Raw genomic sequence first — 16681 nt, forward strand, 5'->3', positions numbered from 1 at the left:
CAAGTCGTATGAACCCTCCCAACTATCAAATATTCTGCAAACCGCAAGTTCACGACCTCTCCACAACCTGTTGTATTTTGGGGTTGCATGTTGGCATTTTATTCTGACACTTCTAGCCACCTCCTTAATGCTCATCGATGGGTCATCCTTAATGTCTTTCTCAATTACATCGGTAATTAGTGATGCCGTCAGTTGTGCATGGTCCGCCCTTGTGGACGCAGACTTGCGTGTATGAGATGGTTCACGTTTCTTAATCATCCATGTTTCCCCCTGACCCGCAGGGGTTGCAAAAAGGTGGAACTCACAACGCGGGGCGTTTTTACATATCACAACCAATCTTGTTCGGTCCTTTTTTGTATTTTACATTCCCAGTTGCCGTTAACATGAGTCTCATGGATTTTCTTTACAAGTTCCTCTGTGTTGGTATAAAATCCTGATTATATACAACACGCTTACCAAAGAAACTAATATATGTCTTTTCAAAAGTTATGGTATCGCTGAATATGGCGACAAGATGCTTATTCCACGGTCTTCCCTAGGAGTAGGTAGTATATTTGCATCACCATCTGATAAGTGATCAAAATCCCAAACCTCTTCAAAATCATCCCCCGTGTCCATTCCTTTTCTAGTATGGCATAAATCCCAACAACATCAATCTTAGTATCATTCTGATTAATGGGTAATAGTAACGGTACTAACTCTGGTATAGATGAAAATCTAGGTATTACAGGTTCATGTTGGGGGGGGTGATGCTGGTACCTCTTCGGTAAAATCAGAAGAATAATTATTGATATAATCAGGTACATAATTGTCATAAATATGTGGTACATAACCGGAGTTGTGGTATCTTGGGTTGTCATTACCCGAGTTGTGGTATCCCTGGTTTTCTTAACCGAAGCTGTGGTACTCCGAATTGTCATAACCTGAATTTATCCTAGAAGGTCCAACCCTGGGCTGACGCGGAACCCTCATGGAATATAAGTCCATTATTGGGATATTCCTTGACTCAAATGGATTGTACACACTTCTCCAGTACCCCTCATATGTTATAAGATATCTCACAAAGAAAAGTCTATTACCCCCTCCCCCCCATATCTTTGTGTGTCAAACCATGTAACCAATTCTATGTCATACTGGTTAGGGTTAAAACCAGTTTTTCCATATATCAGTTACTTAAGTTCCAGAAAAATGTGGTACTTTCATTAACTTCGAAGGCATAGGCAGCATCTTTTGTGCATTATGCGCCCTCCACACCCCGAGTTAGCTTGTCGCCCACATACAGTACAATTAATATTTTGTCCTTAACAAACTATTATATTTGCCAATAAAATAAATTAAAAATAATTATTAGTAATTAAAAAATAAATTTAAAAACATTTAGAAAGAAATAAATTACATGTAGTCGTAAAAAAAATTGCCCAAAATCTTCTCTCTTCTCTTTCTCTTTCCACTGAAGTTGGAAAGAATTTTGAGTGGGCAGAAGAGAAAAAAAAATGAATATCTAGGAGGTTTTATACTAGGAGTTAGGCTGGGGTGCTATGGATAGCATAGTGGTCTCTATGCTACGGCTCAATATTCGAGTTTTCAAAATCCAAACGGTCGATCCGAACCGTTCATCTTATTCTCCATATTAATATCTGCTTGGAGACCAAATTTTATAATTTTCTGAATTTTTTTACTATTTATTAAGCCACTTTGAAAATCGCTAATCCAACGGTTTTACTGTTTTGTGCAGCCACCGTTGGATCAACAATTTTGTAAAATACTTAATAAATAGTAAAAAAATTTAGAAAAATGTAAAATTTGGTCTCCAAGCAGATATTAATATGGAGAATAAGATGAACGGTTCGGATCGACCGTTTGGATTTTGAAAACTCGAATATTGAGCCGTAGCATAGAGGCCACTATGCTATCCATAGCACCCCAGCCTAACTCTTATACTAGACCGTCCCACTGGAGGCAGTTTGGTGCTAAGAGCTGGCCGCACCCCATTTGAGCGGTCAGAGTATTTAAAAAGAAAAAAATCAAGGACAGATTTGATTTTTTTTCTTTATTTTTTAGGGTATTAATAAAAACCTCGGGAGATAGAGCAAGTTAATTATGCATGTAATATGAACACGTGAAAGCTTGTGGTATGAATATTAATGCTCTTATGCTCAAAAGTTGAATATCATGTAATGTTAGTCAATGTTTTTAAAAGGCATCTCTTCAACTTCTATCTTTGCTATTCATTTGAAAATAATAAAAATATTATTTTTATTTTTGAAATTGTGGCATCATTTTGCTATCATATGTTATCTCTTATTAGTGAAAGCAACGGACCAACGATTTATACTTATCATTCAAGGGCGAATGATATGTAGAATTCAATCTTGATAAAAAACTCATAAGAACTCCGAGCCGTCGGGACCACTTCAATTTATGGGAAATTATATAAAAAATAAATAAAAATAAAGCAAGTATTAATTGCTTTCAAAACTTCAAATCCTGAAATGTTTGACAAGCACACAAACTAACCCCAAAAAATGAGCAACTGCATTTTTATTTTCTGAAACCTTTTTTGTTGCCATCTGATCCGTCTCTTTCTTAGTTCTCTAATTCTTCCAACCATTTCTCCATCGTCATTTATCCTTCCGCAATCACAAACTTTAGAAATGGACAGGAGAAAAATATTCATATAATAACAAAAGCTAGAGTATTCTCAGTTACAAGAAAATTAACGACCCTGAAAGAAAAAGAGCATTGATGAAATTTTTGAGTAAAATGAGGTTCTTTGCTACTTGTTCTTGTGAAAGCTGATAAAAAAAAACTAGATCATTACATTGCATCATAATGAATAAAAACAAGAGGTTCAAATGCCTCCATTTTTTGTGTCTCCACCGTGCCCCCATGTTTTAAAACTTTAATAACTCAAAATTTAAAACTTAAAAGTCAAAATAAAACCGTTAGATGTGATCTATGTTATTTTCTCTCTGTGCTCATAAAAAATTATCACATTTCAATTTTGTTTTTATGTGAATCAATAAGTTCAAAAATCAACGTCTAGAAATCATCCACATTAGTGATTTTTTTACAAGATCTTGATGACAATCAAAATAAAATTAAAATGTCATAATTTTTTACACGTGCATAAATAAAATGATGTAAATCATATCCAACGGTTTTATTTTGACTTTTTAAGTTTAAAATTTTGAATTATTAAAGTTTTTAAAAATGGAGGCACGGAAATGGAGTCTCTTGATTTAAATGTATGCAAAGTTAAAAAAAAAATATGAACGGGGAAAGGAAGTACATTAATAACATTTAATTTACATCTAAACTCTTTTATTTCTTTTTTCAATTTTTTTTTTACATTATCCATTTTCAGTACTTGAGGTTTGAAATTTTGAATATCCTTCTATATCTTTTCAAGCAGCCTCTGCAATTTATAAAGAGATGTAATTATGTGAAAGCGAAAGTGGAGAAATTGAATACCATAAGATGCCAAACTTTTCAAACCTTGAATGGTAGAAGTCTTGAACAAATGTAGAACAAGACAGCAGAAAGAAAACAACATGAGTGCAGCCGTGTACTACTGAAATTGTGCGTTCTTGTAGCTTAATATTGAGCTACTGATATGAAATGACAAGACTAGCTTCCACTTCTATTTCCATATAATCTAAGTGCAAGCGCATACACATCTTTTTTCTTTGCCGAAGTTGCTACAGAAACCAGCTTAACTGCCTACAATTTTGCATTCCATATTTCAAATAAGAAATTAACAAAGATCAAGCAGCAACTAATTGTGTTAGCAGTGGGAGGCACCAAACAAAACCTTTACCATACAGTACCATGTTAGGTAGGTTCAATAATTGAATTGAAACTACTGTTTCATCAAAATTGTAAGAATAGTTAAAATGAAATTTTCATATCTGCACCAAATTAAAAAGTAGAAAAATGTTATTTTATACCGAGGAAAGGCAATGGCCACTAGAGATCAACTTTTCCAGCTCCAGTTCAAGATGAGCTTCCGAGGGAGTGTCTTCACCCAAATCTGTTGTTCCCTCTATGAGAAGGGTGATTTCTCCCTTTGGTCGCAGACCCAGAAAATGTTTATTTGCTTCTCCTAAATTACCTCTCCAGAACTAAATCCCAGTGGAAAAAAATAAAAATCCCAATTTAGATAGCATTTAGTGGTCCTTAGCAGTGAGGGTATTAATTAGCCTTTAGTAGTTAAGCAGCAGACAAACAGTAAACAAATTGCGATAATAATAGCTTTTACAATATAATTTCCATATTATCATCCTGAATAGAAAAGGAATTTTTTAGAGAAACGATAGAATTGGAATTGTGAACATCATTATCTTTACACATAACTAAATAACAAAATAGTATATTCTACATTGTTCAATCGCCTCTACTGCATTAGGGAGTTCACCTCCAATAAATTATTATATTTTCTTAATCTTTTACTTGGATTTATTACCCTGTTGTTTTAAAAAGTCTCATAATGTTTAACATTGTGGTCCAAAAAGCCGATAAAATGATTTTAGGGTAACTTTATTGATGCTATTTAATACTATGGAACATAGTCCACATGCAGTTTAACATAGCATAATATACACAAATTAGAATTCAACCCACCTCTTCATGTATTTTGGTAATCTCTCTTGCAACCACACAAGACCTGGATTTACATGTTGCGTGATTAACATCTGTCAAAATTAAACTTCAAAGAGAAAAAAAAAATAATAATAATACTGCACTCACCGTAAATCACCAAAAATGGCAGAAGCTTCGTTGAGAAATTTATGGATGCCATGTGGGGGTACAAAGAAAATTTGTGTTGCTGCTTCTTTTGATGATATTTGAAGCCTCTCCCTTCTTGAACTAGTACACTTTGGTAGAAACCCAACTAGTAGTAAGCAAAAGGAACATTAGAAAAGCAAAAAAAGTATGGTCACATTCACCAAAATCACATTGTATTTGTTGAATTTTAGGTCCACCAATAACCGCAATAACAACAGGGTGCTACAGGCAATCATGACCCAAATTGTAGTAAGAAACAATAAAATAATATCTTGTAAAATCTAGTGCATATTCAATCACCAAAAGAATACTATATTAAGTCATTGGGCAAAAAAAAAAATTCTCATTGAGGTAAACATGCAATGTGTTATTGACATCTTCAAATATAATAAATCACCATCAATTAGTACTTCCAGTTAATGCAAGACAGGAAACAAATGTGGGTAAAAGAAACAAAGTAGAAAGTTATTATAAAAAATTATACCAAATGTAAATTCATTAGTGGGTAGTCCAGACACGGAAAGAGCAGCGATCAAAGCTGATGGTCCTGGAATTGGAGTTACCGCAACATTCTCACTTGCACACATCTTCACCTACAATTAAATAAAACATTAACTCACAGATCTGTTATAAATGTGTATCTGTGTTGACAACACAGTGATAATATACAGCTTTAAGTATTTCAAATAGCCAACTGATACAATGGAAACTGTACCAGTTCTGTACCAGGGTCACTAATGCCAGGTGTACCAGCATCACTAATCAAGGCCACTATTTCCCCTTCATGAAGCCTCTTTAAGATGGAGGCCTCTCTTTCTCTCTCATTGAACTTATGGTAGCTGACCTGCAAATGTCAGTTCAGGCATCTGTATTTCAAGCGAATTTTTTAATAATTCTACTTAACTGTTATAAATTTGCAACATAAGAAAGGAGTTGAAAAGGCTCACAAGAGGTGTTTTGATATTGTAATGGTGAAGTAACTTAGATGAATGTCTGGTATCTTCAGAGAGTATTACATCTGCTGATTTAAGTATACGTAATGCCCTATAAAAATAATAGTTAAACATACATCTTATAAATTAATTAAGCAGCTGGTCACATAAGATACATAGAGCACAATTCCAAATGCAGAAAGCTAATGAAAGAATAAATATTAAGGTCATGTTTGGTTGTGGAGTAAGTGGTGGAGTAAACCCTCTACTCTACCTTAAGGAGCCAAACGAGAAGTAAATTTGGAGTAAGATGGAGTAACATTTGAGTTACTCCGGATTAAGTTACTAGAGGTGGAATAACTTACTCCACCTGTAGGTCCCGCAGTTAAAGTAACACAATAATAATAATTTTCTCTCTCTTCGTAAGCTTACTCCACCAAACTCTAATCAAACACCAACCAAACATGATTATTTTAAACCACCTTAGCTTGGAGTAAGAAATTTAATCCGGATTAACTTTACTCCACAACCAAACAAGTTCTTTATAACTTAACTCAGTTTGAATGCTAATCAACCCATACCTTAATGTTATATCTTCAAGATTACCAATTGGAGTCGACACAAGATACAATCCAGGCTTCAATTCCTGCTCACAAGTATCAATTCAAGTAACACAGTATCAGAATTGAAATTCAAATGTAATATACGAAAATTCACGGAAATAGAGACACACCGACTTCGATGTAGAGGTGGAAGCAGAAGGCAACTCGTCGGAAGAGACATTAGAGGTGGAATGGGAGAAACGAACGGAACAAGTAGAAGAAGAAAAGACAGAGGGAAGCTTTCTCGATCGGATGGGAGAGAGAAGGAAAGGCGAAAGGGTTTTGAAGGATTGTGCAGCCATGGATGAGTGAAATAGTAGCTTGGAAATGAGATGGCGTCAATGATAGTTTCAAGGGTTCAAGCACTGTCAAAAGTGTTTCTTAGGGCCCAATTCGACCCATATAGACATGTGCATAAATATACTAACCGGGCTAACTTTAACCCAAAAGTTTATTGTGGGAAGGTCCGATTCTCTGCTAACCTATGGGTGAATTCAGATCCAGTATGCCTATGGGCTTTTGATAAAAAGAAAATAATAAAATAAAATCAGATCCAGTACAATACCTGACGGGAATCGTCCGCTTTAATTGAATGTCAAAGCTAATCCATATTGTAAATAGACAGCAGATACTCAAGAGATTTTCTTCTTCTAAAGAATCAAATTTCAAGATATAAAATCTTCTAACCAAAATGAGCAAAACAGATGGAAGATTGAGCCGATTGTGGCTGTCACAAGGGTAGCGATGGCAATAAATGCATACAAAAATTACGGTCTGCAATGAGGGGTGAAAACCGATCCGATCCATATTCGAAAATTTAAATGTGAGTATTCAATATCCGAATATCCGTATGAATAAGGAGACTGATATAGATTTACGGAGCAAAGTTAGGGTGTGATGTGCTCACCAAGAGGGTTTGGTGAGCACAACTCCAAAAGTATATCGGATTGGCTTCAAACGACAAATTCAAACTGTTGAAATCTATGTACTTCATGAGTGATGCATGTACATGTAAAATTTTGAAAGTTTTGAATTTATTTGCTACAAGGTCAAGCGGTCAAAAAAATGATGAAAAAATGAATATATAAAACAACTTATAAAAGTTTCATTTCTTTGACTGCTTGACCTTATAACAAATGAATTCAAAACTTTCAAAATTTTACATGTACATGTATCACTCATGAAGTACATGGATTTCAACGGTTTGAATTCGTCGTTTGAAGCCGATCTGATATATTTTTGAAGTTGTACTCACTAAACCCTCTTGGTGAGCACATCACACCCTAACTTTGCTCTAGATTTATGTTTCAATTATGTTTATTCAAATAGTAAATATGTATAATATATTTTAATATATATTATGAAAAATTTATGTTATTCACTATTATAATTAGATAAATATTATGAACTTTAATATTTTTTATTTTTTATATTATTTTAATAAATATATGATCTGAACTAGATCCGTATTTGTATCTGTCTGATATCTGCTCAGTATTCGTATCCAGAAAATTAAAAAAAATATATATGAATATGCTTTTACCATTATCCGCTCCGTATCCACTCCGTTTTCACCCCTATCTGCTATCCATCGGCCCAGTGTTAAATTAGATGCAAAAATCAATAATACATCCTCTCTCTCTCTCTCTATATTCAACATTTTTATGAAACTCGTGTACATTTCTCAAATGCAGGATAGGTATTGAATATACATTTATTTAACTCTAAATCGGTCTGCTATATTCACAGCATACTTGCTGTGCGTTCCATTATTCAAGCCCTAGTCTGCTATTCACACCTAAATGCACACAATAAAATTTATTTTAGCCTTTTGTTCAAGGTAATTTTCATAGAACGAATTCAACTAATTGTAAAATTCTAGAGGTGATTTTGTAAGGAAAAGATCTAATAAGAGGAGATTTTGTACGATAACAATCTAGAGGTAATGTTCGTGATTTCATGCGAAGAACTAGAGGAGATTTTGTACGGAAAAGATCATTTTTTAGTCCACGAATACATCACATCCTTTAAAGGTCATTAAATCCCATTAAAAGGGAAGATAGGAAGAGAACATGTTGTAAGAAGGAAAAGGACTCGGCCTTCGCTGTACCAGACAAGGATCCACCGACAAAGAATAGAGCCCCAAAAATACACACACTAATGGTATTGTCTATTGTTAAAAAAAAAATGACACAGGTTATAACAATTTCAATTTCGATCTATAAAAAAAAAAAATATATATATATATATATATATATATAGAGTGGCTACTCTACTTCCATAAGTATATGTGGACTTATGCTTATAACTCGTTTTTTGTGTTTTCAATGTCTAAATGGTCGATCTGAAACACTCAACATGTTTTCCATATTAATATATGCTTGGAGACCAAATTTTACATTTTTTGAAACAAATTTACTATTTTTTTCTATTTTTTCAGAATTTTTCAAAAAAGTCATAAAAAATATTTTAAAAAATAATATAAAAAAATAAAAACCCTATTTTGAAAAATTCTAAAAAAATAGTAAAAAAATTTCAAAAAATGTAAAATTTGGTCTCCAAACACATATTAATATGGAGAACATGTTGAGCGCTTCAGATTGACCATTTGGATATTGAAAACGTAAAAACGAGTTATAAGCATATGCCCACATATGCTTATGGAGGTAGAGTAGCCAACCTCTATATATATATATATAGGTTGGCTACTCTACCTCCATAAGCATATGAGGGCATATGCTTATAAGTCATTTTTTCGTTTTCAAAATTCAAAAAGTTGATCTGAACCGTTAGATGTGATCTTTATATTGAAATGTGCTTGGTGACCAAATTTTATATTTTTCTGATTTTTTTTTTACTATTTATTAAGTCACTTTGAAAATCGTTGATCTAACGGTGGCTTGACAGAACAGTAAAATCAGAAGTCACCATTGGATCAGCAATTTTCAAAGTGACTTAATAAATAGTAAAAAAAAAAATCAGAAAAATATAAAATTTGGTCACCAAGCACATTTCAATATAGAGATCACATCTAACGGTTCAGATTGACTTTTTGAATTTTGAAAACGAAAAAATGACTTATAAGCATATGCCCTCATATGCTTATAACTCGTGTTTACGTTTTCAATGTCCAAATGGTCAATCTGAAGCGCTCAACATGTTCTCCATATTAATATGTGTTTGGAGACCAAATTTTACATTTTTTGAAATTTTTTTACTATTTTTTTAGAATTTTTCAAAATAGGGTTTTCATTTTTTTTATATTATTTTTTAAAATATTTTTTATGACTTTTTTGAAAAATTCTGAAAAAATAGTAAAAAATAATAAATTTTTTTCAAAAAATGTAAAATTTGGTCTCCAAGCATATATTAATATGGAGAACATGTTGAGCGTTTCAGATCGACCATTTAGACATTGAAAACACAAAAAACGAGTTATAAGCATAAGCCCACATATGCTTATGGAAGTAGAGTAGCCACTCTATATATATATATATTTTTTATAGATCGAAATAGAAATTGTTATAACCTGTGTCATTTTGTTTTTAACAATAGACAATATCATTAGTGTGTGTATTGTTGGGGCTCTATTCTTTGTCGGTGGATCCTTGTCTGGTACAGCGAAGGCCGAGGTCTTTTCCTTTTTACACGTTCTCTTCCTATCTTCCCTTTTAATGGGATTTAATGACTTTTAAAGGATGTGATTTATTCGTGGACTAAAAAATGATTTTTTCCGTACAAAATCTCCTCTAGTCCTTTGCATGAAATCACGAACATTACCTCTAGATTGTTATCGTACAAAATATCCTCTTATTAGATCTTTTCCTTACAAAATCACCTCTAGAATTTTACAATTAGTTGAATTCGTTCTATGAAAATTACCTTGAACAAAAGGCTAAAATAAATTTTATTGTGGGCATTTAGGTGTGAATAGCAGACTAGGGCTTGAATAATGGAACGCACAGCAAGTATGCTGTGAATATAGCAGACCGATTTAGAGTTAAATAAATGTATATTCAATACCTATCCTGAATTTGAGAAATGTACACGAGTTTCGTAAAAATGTTGAATATAGAGAGAGAGAGGATGTATTATTGATTTTTGCATCTAATTTAACACTGGGCCGATGGATAGCAGATGGGGGTGAAAACGGAGTGGATACGGAGCGGATAATGGTAAAACCATATTCATATATTTTTTTATATTTTTTGGATATGAATACTGAGTGGATATCGTATGGATACAAATACGGATCTAGTTCAGATTATATATTTATTAAAATAATATAAAAAATAAAAATATTAAAGTTCATAATATTTATCTAATTATAATAGTGAATAACATAAATTTTTCATAATATATATTAAAATATATGATACATATTTACTATTTGAATAAACATAATTGAAACATAAATCTAGAGCAAAGCTAGGGTGTGATGTGCTCACCAAGAGGGTTTAGTGAGTACAACTTCAAAAGTATATCGGATCGGCTTCAAACGACGAATTCAAACCGTTGAAATCCATGTACTTCATGAGTGATGCATGTACATGTAAAATTTTGAAAGTTTCGACTTCATTTGTTACAAGGTCAAGCGGTCAAAGAAATGAAACTTTTATAAGTAGTTTTATATATTCATCTTTTCATCATTTTTTTGACTGTTTGACCTTGTGGTAAATAAATTCGAAACTTTTAAAATTTTGCATGTACATGCATCACTTATGAACTACATAGATTTCAATGGTTTGAATTTGTCGTTTGAAGCCAATCCGATATACTTTTGGTGTTGTGCTCATCAAACCCTCTTGGTGAACTATATATATAGGACTTGGCTACGGTGTTATGGGTTGCATAGAGGCCTCCCGTGCTACGGCTCAATATTCGAGTTTTCAAAATCCTAACGGTCGATCCGAACCGTTCATCTTGTTCTCCATATTAATATGTGTTTGAAGACCAAATTTTACATTTTTTGGAAATTTTTTACTATTTTTTTAGATTTATTGAAAATCATTTTTTCAGACAAATCTGGACCATAAAAAATAGCGATATTCAATAAATCTAAAAAAATAGTAAACAATTTCCAAAAAATGTAAAATTTGGTCTCCAAGCACATATTAATATGGAGAACAAGGTGAATGGTTCGGATCGACCGTTAAAATTTTTGAAAACTCGAATATTAAGCTGTAGCACGGGAGGCCTCTATGCAACCCATAGCATATTAGCCAAATCATATATATATATGAGTTAGGCTGGGGTGCTATGGATAGCATAGAGGCCTCTATGCTACGGCTCAATATTCGAGTTTTCAAAATCCAAGCGGTCGATCCGAACCGTTCATCTTATTCTCCATATTAATATTTGCTTGGAGACCAAATTTTATAATTTTCTGAATTTTTTTACTATTTATTAAGCCAATTTGAAAATCGCTAATCCAACGATTTTACTGTTTTGTGCAGCCACCGTTGGATCAACAATTTTGTAAAATACTTAATAAATAGTAAAAAAATTCAGAAAAATGTAAAATTTGGTCTCCAAGCAGATATTAATATGGAGAATAAGATGAACGGTTCGGATCGACCGTTTGGATTTTGAAAACTCGAATATTGAGCCGTAGCATAGAGGCCTCTATGCTATCCATAGCACCCCAGCCTAACTCTATATATATATATAGAGAGAGAGAGAGAGAGAGAGATGGGCTATGGTGCATTGCAATGCATGGAGGGGTTTGTGCATTGGACCATAAATCTAAAATTCAAAATCCAAATGACCGATCCAAACCGTTCATCTTGTTCTCCATATTAATATGTGCTTAGAGACCAAATTTTACATTTTTCTGAATTTTTTTACTATTTATTAAGTATTTTACAAAATTGTTGATCCAACGGTGGCTTAACAAAACAGTAAAATCAACAGCCACCGTTGGATCAGCAATTTTGTAAAATACTTAATAAATAGTAAAAAAATTCATAAAAATGTAAAATTTGGTCTCCAAGCACATATTAATATGGAGAACAAGATGAACGGTTTGGATTGGCCATTTGGATTTTGAATTTTAGAATTATGATCCAATGCACAAACCCTTCTATGCATTGCAATGCACCATAGCCCATCTCTCTCTCTCTCTCTCTCTCTATATATATATATATATATATAAAGAGTGAGTCTATGGTACTATGCAAATTACGATTTGGCACCGTGCTACAGCTCTATATTCGAGTTTTCAAATCCTAACAGTCGATCCGAACCGTTCATCTTATTCTCCATATTAATATGTGTTTGGAGACCAAATTTTACATTTTTTGAAATTTTTTTACTATTTTTTGAAATTTATTGAAAGTCACTGTTTTTGGATGGTCCAGAATTTTCAGATCAAGTGATTTTCTAAATATCTAAAAAAATAGTAAAAAAATTTTAAAAAATGTAAAATTTGGTCTCCAAACACATATTAATATGGAGAATAAGATGAACGGTTCGGATCAACCGTTAGGATTTGAAAACTCGAATATAGAGCCGTAACACGGTGCCAAATCGAAATATGCATAGTACCATAGACTCACTCTCTCTCTCTCTCTCTCTTTATATATATATATATATATAGAGTACGGCTAACGCGCTTCCTCTAGTATATGGGCCGAAATGCTTCCGGTGGAAAGTTGAAATTTCAAAATCCAAAAAGTCGATCTGAACCGTTCATCTTCTTCTCCATATTAATATCTGCTTGGAGACCAAATTTTACATTTTTCTGAAATTTTTTACTATTTATTAAGCCATTTTGAAAATCGCTAATCCAACGGTAGCTTCTGATTTTTACTGTTTGGTAAGCCACCGTTGGATCAGTGATTTTCAAAATGGCTTAATAAATAGTAAAAAAATTTAGAAAAATGTAAAATTTGGTCTCCAAGCAGATATTAATATGGAGAAGAAGATGAACGGTTCAGATTGACTTTTTGGATTTTGAAATTTTAACTTTCCACCGGAAGCATTTCGGCCCATATGCTAGAGGAAGCGCGTTAGCCGTACTCTATATATATATATATATATATATATATGAGGAAGGATCAAGTTACAACAAGTATTTTTTATATTTTCAAAGTCCAAATCGTCGATCCAAACCGTTAGATGTGATCTCTACAATAAAATGTGCTTGGAGACCAAATTTTACATTTTTGGAATTTTTTTACTATTTATTAAGATGAGGACAAAATTCAATGGTATGAATTTGACTAGTTTTTGTACCTATCTTAATAAATAGTAAAAATATTTCAAAAAATGTAAAATCTGGTCTCCAAGCACATTTTATTATAGATATCACATCTAATGGTTTGGATCGACGATTTGGACTTTGAAAATGTAGAAAATGCTTGTTGTAATTTCTGAAATTTTTAAATATACCATTTTATAAAAAATGTTAAACCAAAACACCAGTTCTGGCTGTTTTTTACAAAAATCGCATGGCCGCTTGCCCTGGAAGCGGCCACATGGAGCTTGGCCGCTTTGGAGGGAAGCGGGCACCTATTATGGGCCGCTTTGGGGGCCAGCGGCCACTGTTCATTTTTTTTTTTTTTTTTTTAACAGAATTTTATTTTTATTGTTTGTATTAAAATATTAGAAATGTTGAACATATTTCTTTGAAAATAGATGAAATACAATATAATTTGATTTATTAGAAAGACTGCAACAAATAACCGGATCAATATTTTTCAGGCCGGATTTTTCGCGGCTGTAAGAAAAATTAATATATTTCTTTATGTGTTATTGGAAAATAATAAAAATACTTAGATTTTGAGTTATTGATCCCGGTTCAAAAGTCACTTCTAGGTAATCCAGAAAATATTGTGATTTTCTAATACATTTAATTTATAAAAAGTTATATCTATTTTTAAAAATATTATGATCCTTCTAGTGCATTATGATCCTTAATAGAAAAACCGAAACTAGTTCATTTCGAACTAGAAGGATCATAATATTAATCGAACCAATTAATAGAAAAACCGAAATAGATTAAAAATTGAACCAAACTAGTTCATTTCAAAAAAAAAAAAAAAAAAAAAAACTGAAACAATTAGTTCAAAGTTTTCTAATTCGGTTAAAAGCTGAATAGACTAGAAACCAATTAAGCAACCACCAGTGAGTGCAAATTGGCACGCTCGTATAAAGTTGATGCAAACCTGTCTATTTCTGTTTTTGTCATCAAAGGTTCCGAACTTCCAAGTGTTACACATTAAGAGGAAAGTAAATACACTTTAGATGGCTCAATTGCATGGGCGTGCAAACCTTTTTTTGCATATGTTATGATGCGTCACAATTTAGATGGTCCAATTTATCATAATTATGATGTGTCACAACCTGATTTGTCCATACTAAATTACTTTCATATTAAAAATAATTCTAAAAATAGATACAACTTTTTAAAAATTAAATGTACTAGAAGGATCATAATATTTTTTGTATTACCTAGAAGTGAATTTTGAACCGGGATCAATAACTCAGAATCTAAGTATTTTTATTATTTTCCAATAACACATAAAGAAATATATTAATTTTTCTTACAACTGCGAAAAATCCGGCCTGAAAAATATTGATCCGCGTTATTTGTTGCAGTCTTTCTAATAAATCAAATTATATTGTATTTCATCTATTTTCAAAGAAATATGTTCAACATTTCTAATATTTTAATACAAACAATAAAAAAAAATTCTGTTAAAAAAAAAAAAAATGAACAGTGGCCGCTGGCCCCCAAAGCGGCCCATAATAGGTGCCCGCTTCCCTCCAAAGCGGCCAACCTCCATGTGGCCGCTTCCAGGGCAAGCGGCCATGCGATTTTTGTAAAAAACAGCCAGAACTGGTGTTTTGGTTTAACATTTTTTATAAAATGGTAATTTTAAAAATTTCGGTTGTAATTTATTGTAACTCAAAAATTGTTGTAACTTGATACCTCGTGTGTGTGTCTATGGTGCGTCACTACAGCGTCAGCCAGATGATGATTCTGGGTACGGAGTTTGTTATAGAAAAAAATTATTATCCGTAGTCTCCGTACTGGACCTGCTGGTGAAACAGTGCCGCAATTAATTATGATGCTTGTTTGACCAGTCAATGCAGTGCTGACAATTTCTGTCAGAATTTGTAATTTTTTTCCACGAGTCTGTTCTTGGTTCGTGGTTGGTCTTTCGTATCTGTTTAATAAATTGCAAGGTTTTAAATAGCGATTATAGCGGTATAGCGGGGAGACCAAAAAAAAAAGCTATTGCGAATAGCGTAGCTATAGCGGAAGCTATCACACATAGCGATTTTCCTTTTCAAACTTTATATTCTATATTTATACTAATTATCAACATAATCAATATTAGAGAATTGATGTAACAATTAAATGACAACTAATCTAAGTCTATACTTTTTATCAATTACGCAAATAAGAAGGAAAAAAATCTAAAAAGTAACATTATTTAATAGTTTATACTTCATGGCATTACATATTATAATAGACAAAGAGCAATTAATTTTATAAGGTAAATGAAGTCAATATACATATTTAAACATTTTATAATTATAATAATAATCAAAATCAGCTTTCAATTGAAACGAACGATAATAATTTTACAAATGAATACTATAAAAAGAGTAATCAAAATGAAGAATTAGTATTTGAATATTTCTCGATATAGAATGATAGAATAAATCACAAATAAAAATAGAAGCATATAGTTTGGTTTAGTATACTTATCGTAGAAGACCATGTAATATTAGAAATAAGAATAGAAGTACAGAAGTCCATATAAATTCCAAAAAAAAAATCATGTAGCATAGCGGTAGCTATAGCGGGTCTCAAATAGCAGTAATAGCGGTCAGCTATTATAGCTATAGCGGTCGTAGCTGAGTTAGCGCAATTTTATCTCATAGCTTAGCGTTTATGATCCGGAAAAGCTATAGCGTAGCTATAGCGCCGCTATAGCTAGCTATTTAGAAGCCTGATAAATTGAGATCTGCCGAGTTTATAATGCTAAAGAGGACGGTTCAAATGCCTCAATGTTTTTGTGCCTCTATCATGTCTTCATTTCTTCATTGTTTTCAAAGTTCAAACAGTCGATCCGAACCGCTCAATCTAACCTCCATACTCAAATATGTTTGGAGACCAAATTTTTTACTATTTTTTTAGATAGGTACAAAAATACTGCTTTTAGATGGTTCAGATTTACTGATTTTGTACCTATCTAAAAAAATAGTAAAAAAATTCCTAAATATATAAAATTTGGTCTCCAAACATATTTTAGTATGGAGGTTAGGTTGAGCGGTTCAGATCGACTGTTTGAATTTTGAAAATGATAGAGAGAAATAGAGGCATGATAGAGGCACAAAAACATG

General features: G+C 32.5%; 1 protein-coding gene across 5 annotated transcripts; it reads right to left on the minus strand.

Annotated features, from left to right (window-relative positions):
• Positions 1-2406: 2406 nt before the first annotated feature.
• LOC144559579 (Tetrapyrrole (Corrin/Porphyrin) Methylase) lies at positions 2407-6674 on the minus strand. Of its 5 annotated transcripts, none has more exons than XR_013513179.1 (10): positions 6454-6674; positions 6302-6366; positions 5736-5832; positions 5504-5632; positions 5273-5381; positions 4750-4894; positions 4624-4666; positions 3951-4124; positions 3499-3723; positions 2407-2630 (listed from the first exon to the last, which is right to left on the minus strand). XR_013513179.1 is itself a non-coding variant. In XM_078308641.1 (9 exons), exons 1-9 carry the CDS (start codon positions 6622-6624, stop codon positions 3631-3633), a joined length of 1026 nt encoding a protein of 341 aa, XP_078164767.1. In that variant the 5' UTR covers positions 6625-6674; the 3' UTR covers positions 3450-3630. The 5 variants fall into 5 exon arrangements, 1 of the variants encoding a protein (XP_078164767.1); XR_013513180.1 differs by having other exon boundaries at positions 2407-2646; XR_013513181.1 differs by having other exon boundaries at positions 2407-2725.
• Positions 6675-16681: the final 10007 nt, after the last annotated feature.

Source organism: Carex rostrata, chromosome 9 (assembly GCF_964058835.1).
Source record: "Carex rostrata chromosome 9, lpCarRost1.2, whole genome shotgun sequence".
Taxonomy (NCBI): domain Eukaryota; kingdom Viridiplantae; phylum Streptophyta; class Magnoliopsida; order Poales; family Cyperaceae; genus Carex; species Carex rostrata.

Coding starts and splice junctions, on each gene's coding strand:
- LOC144559579 (XM_078308641.1), bottom strand. CDS start 6,624: ATGGCTGCACAATCCTTCAAAACCCTTTCGCCTTTCCTTCTCTCTCCC. Junction 4,125..4,623: donor TTACCAAAATACATGAAGAG/GTGGGTTGAATT, acceptor ACTGGGATTTAG/TTCTGGAGAGGTAATTTAGG. Junction 3,724..3,950: donor GTGGCCATTGCCTTTCCTCG/GTATAAAATAAC, acceptor GCAAAATTGTAG/GCAGTTAAGCTGGTTTCTGT.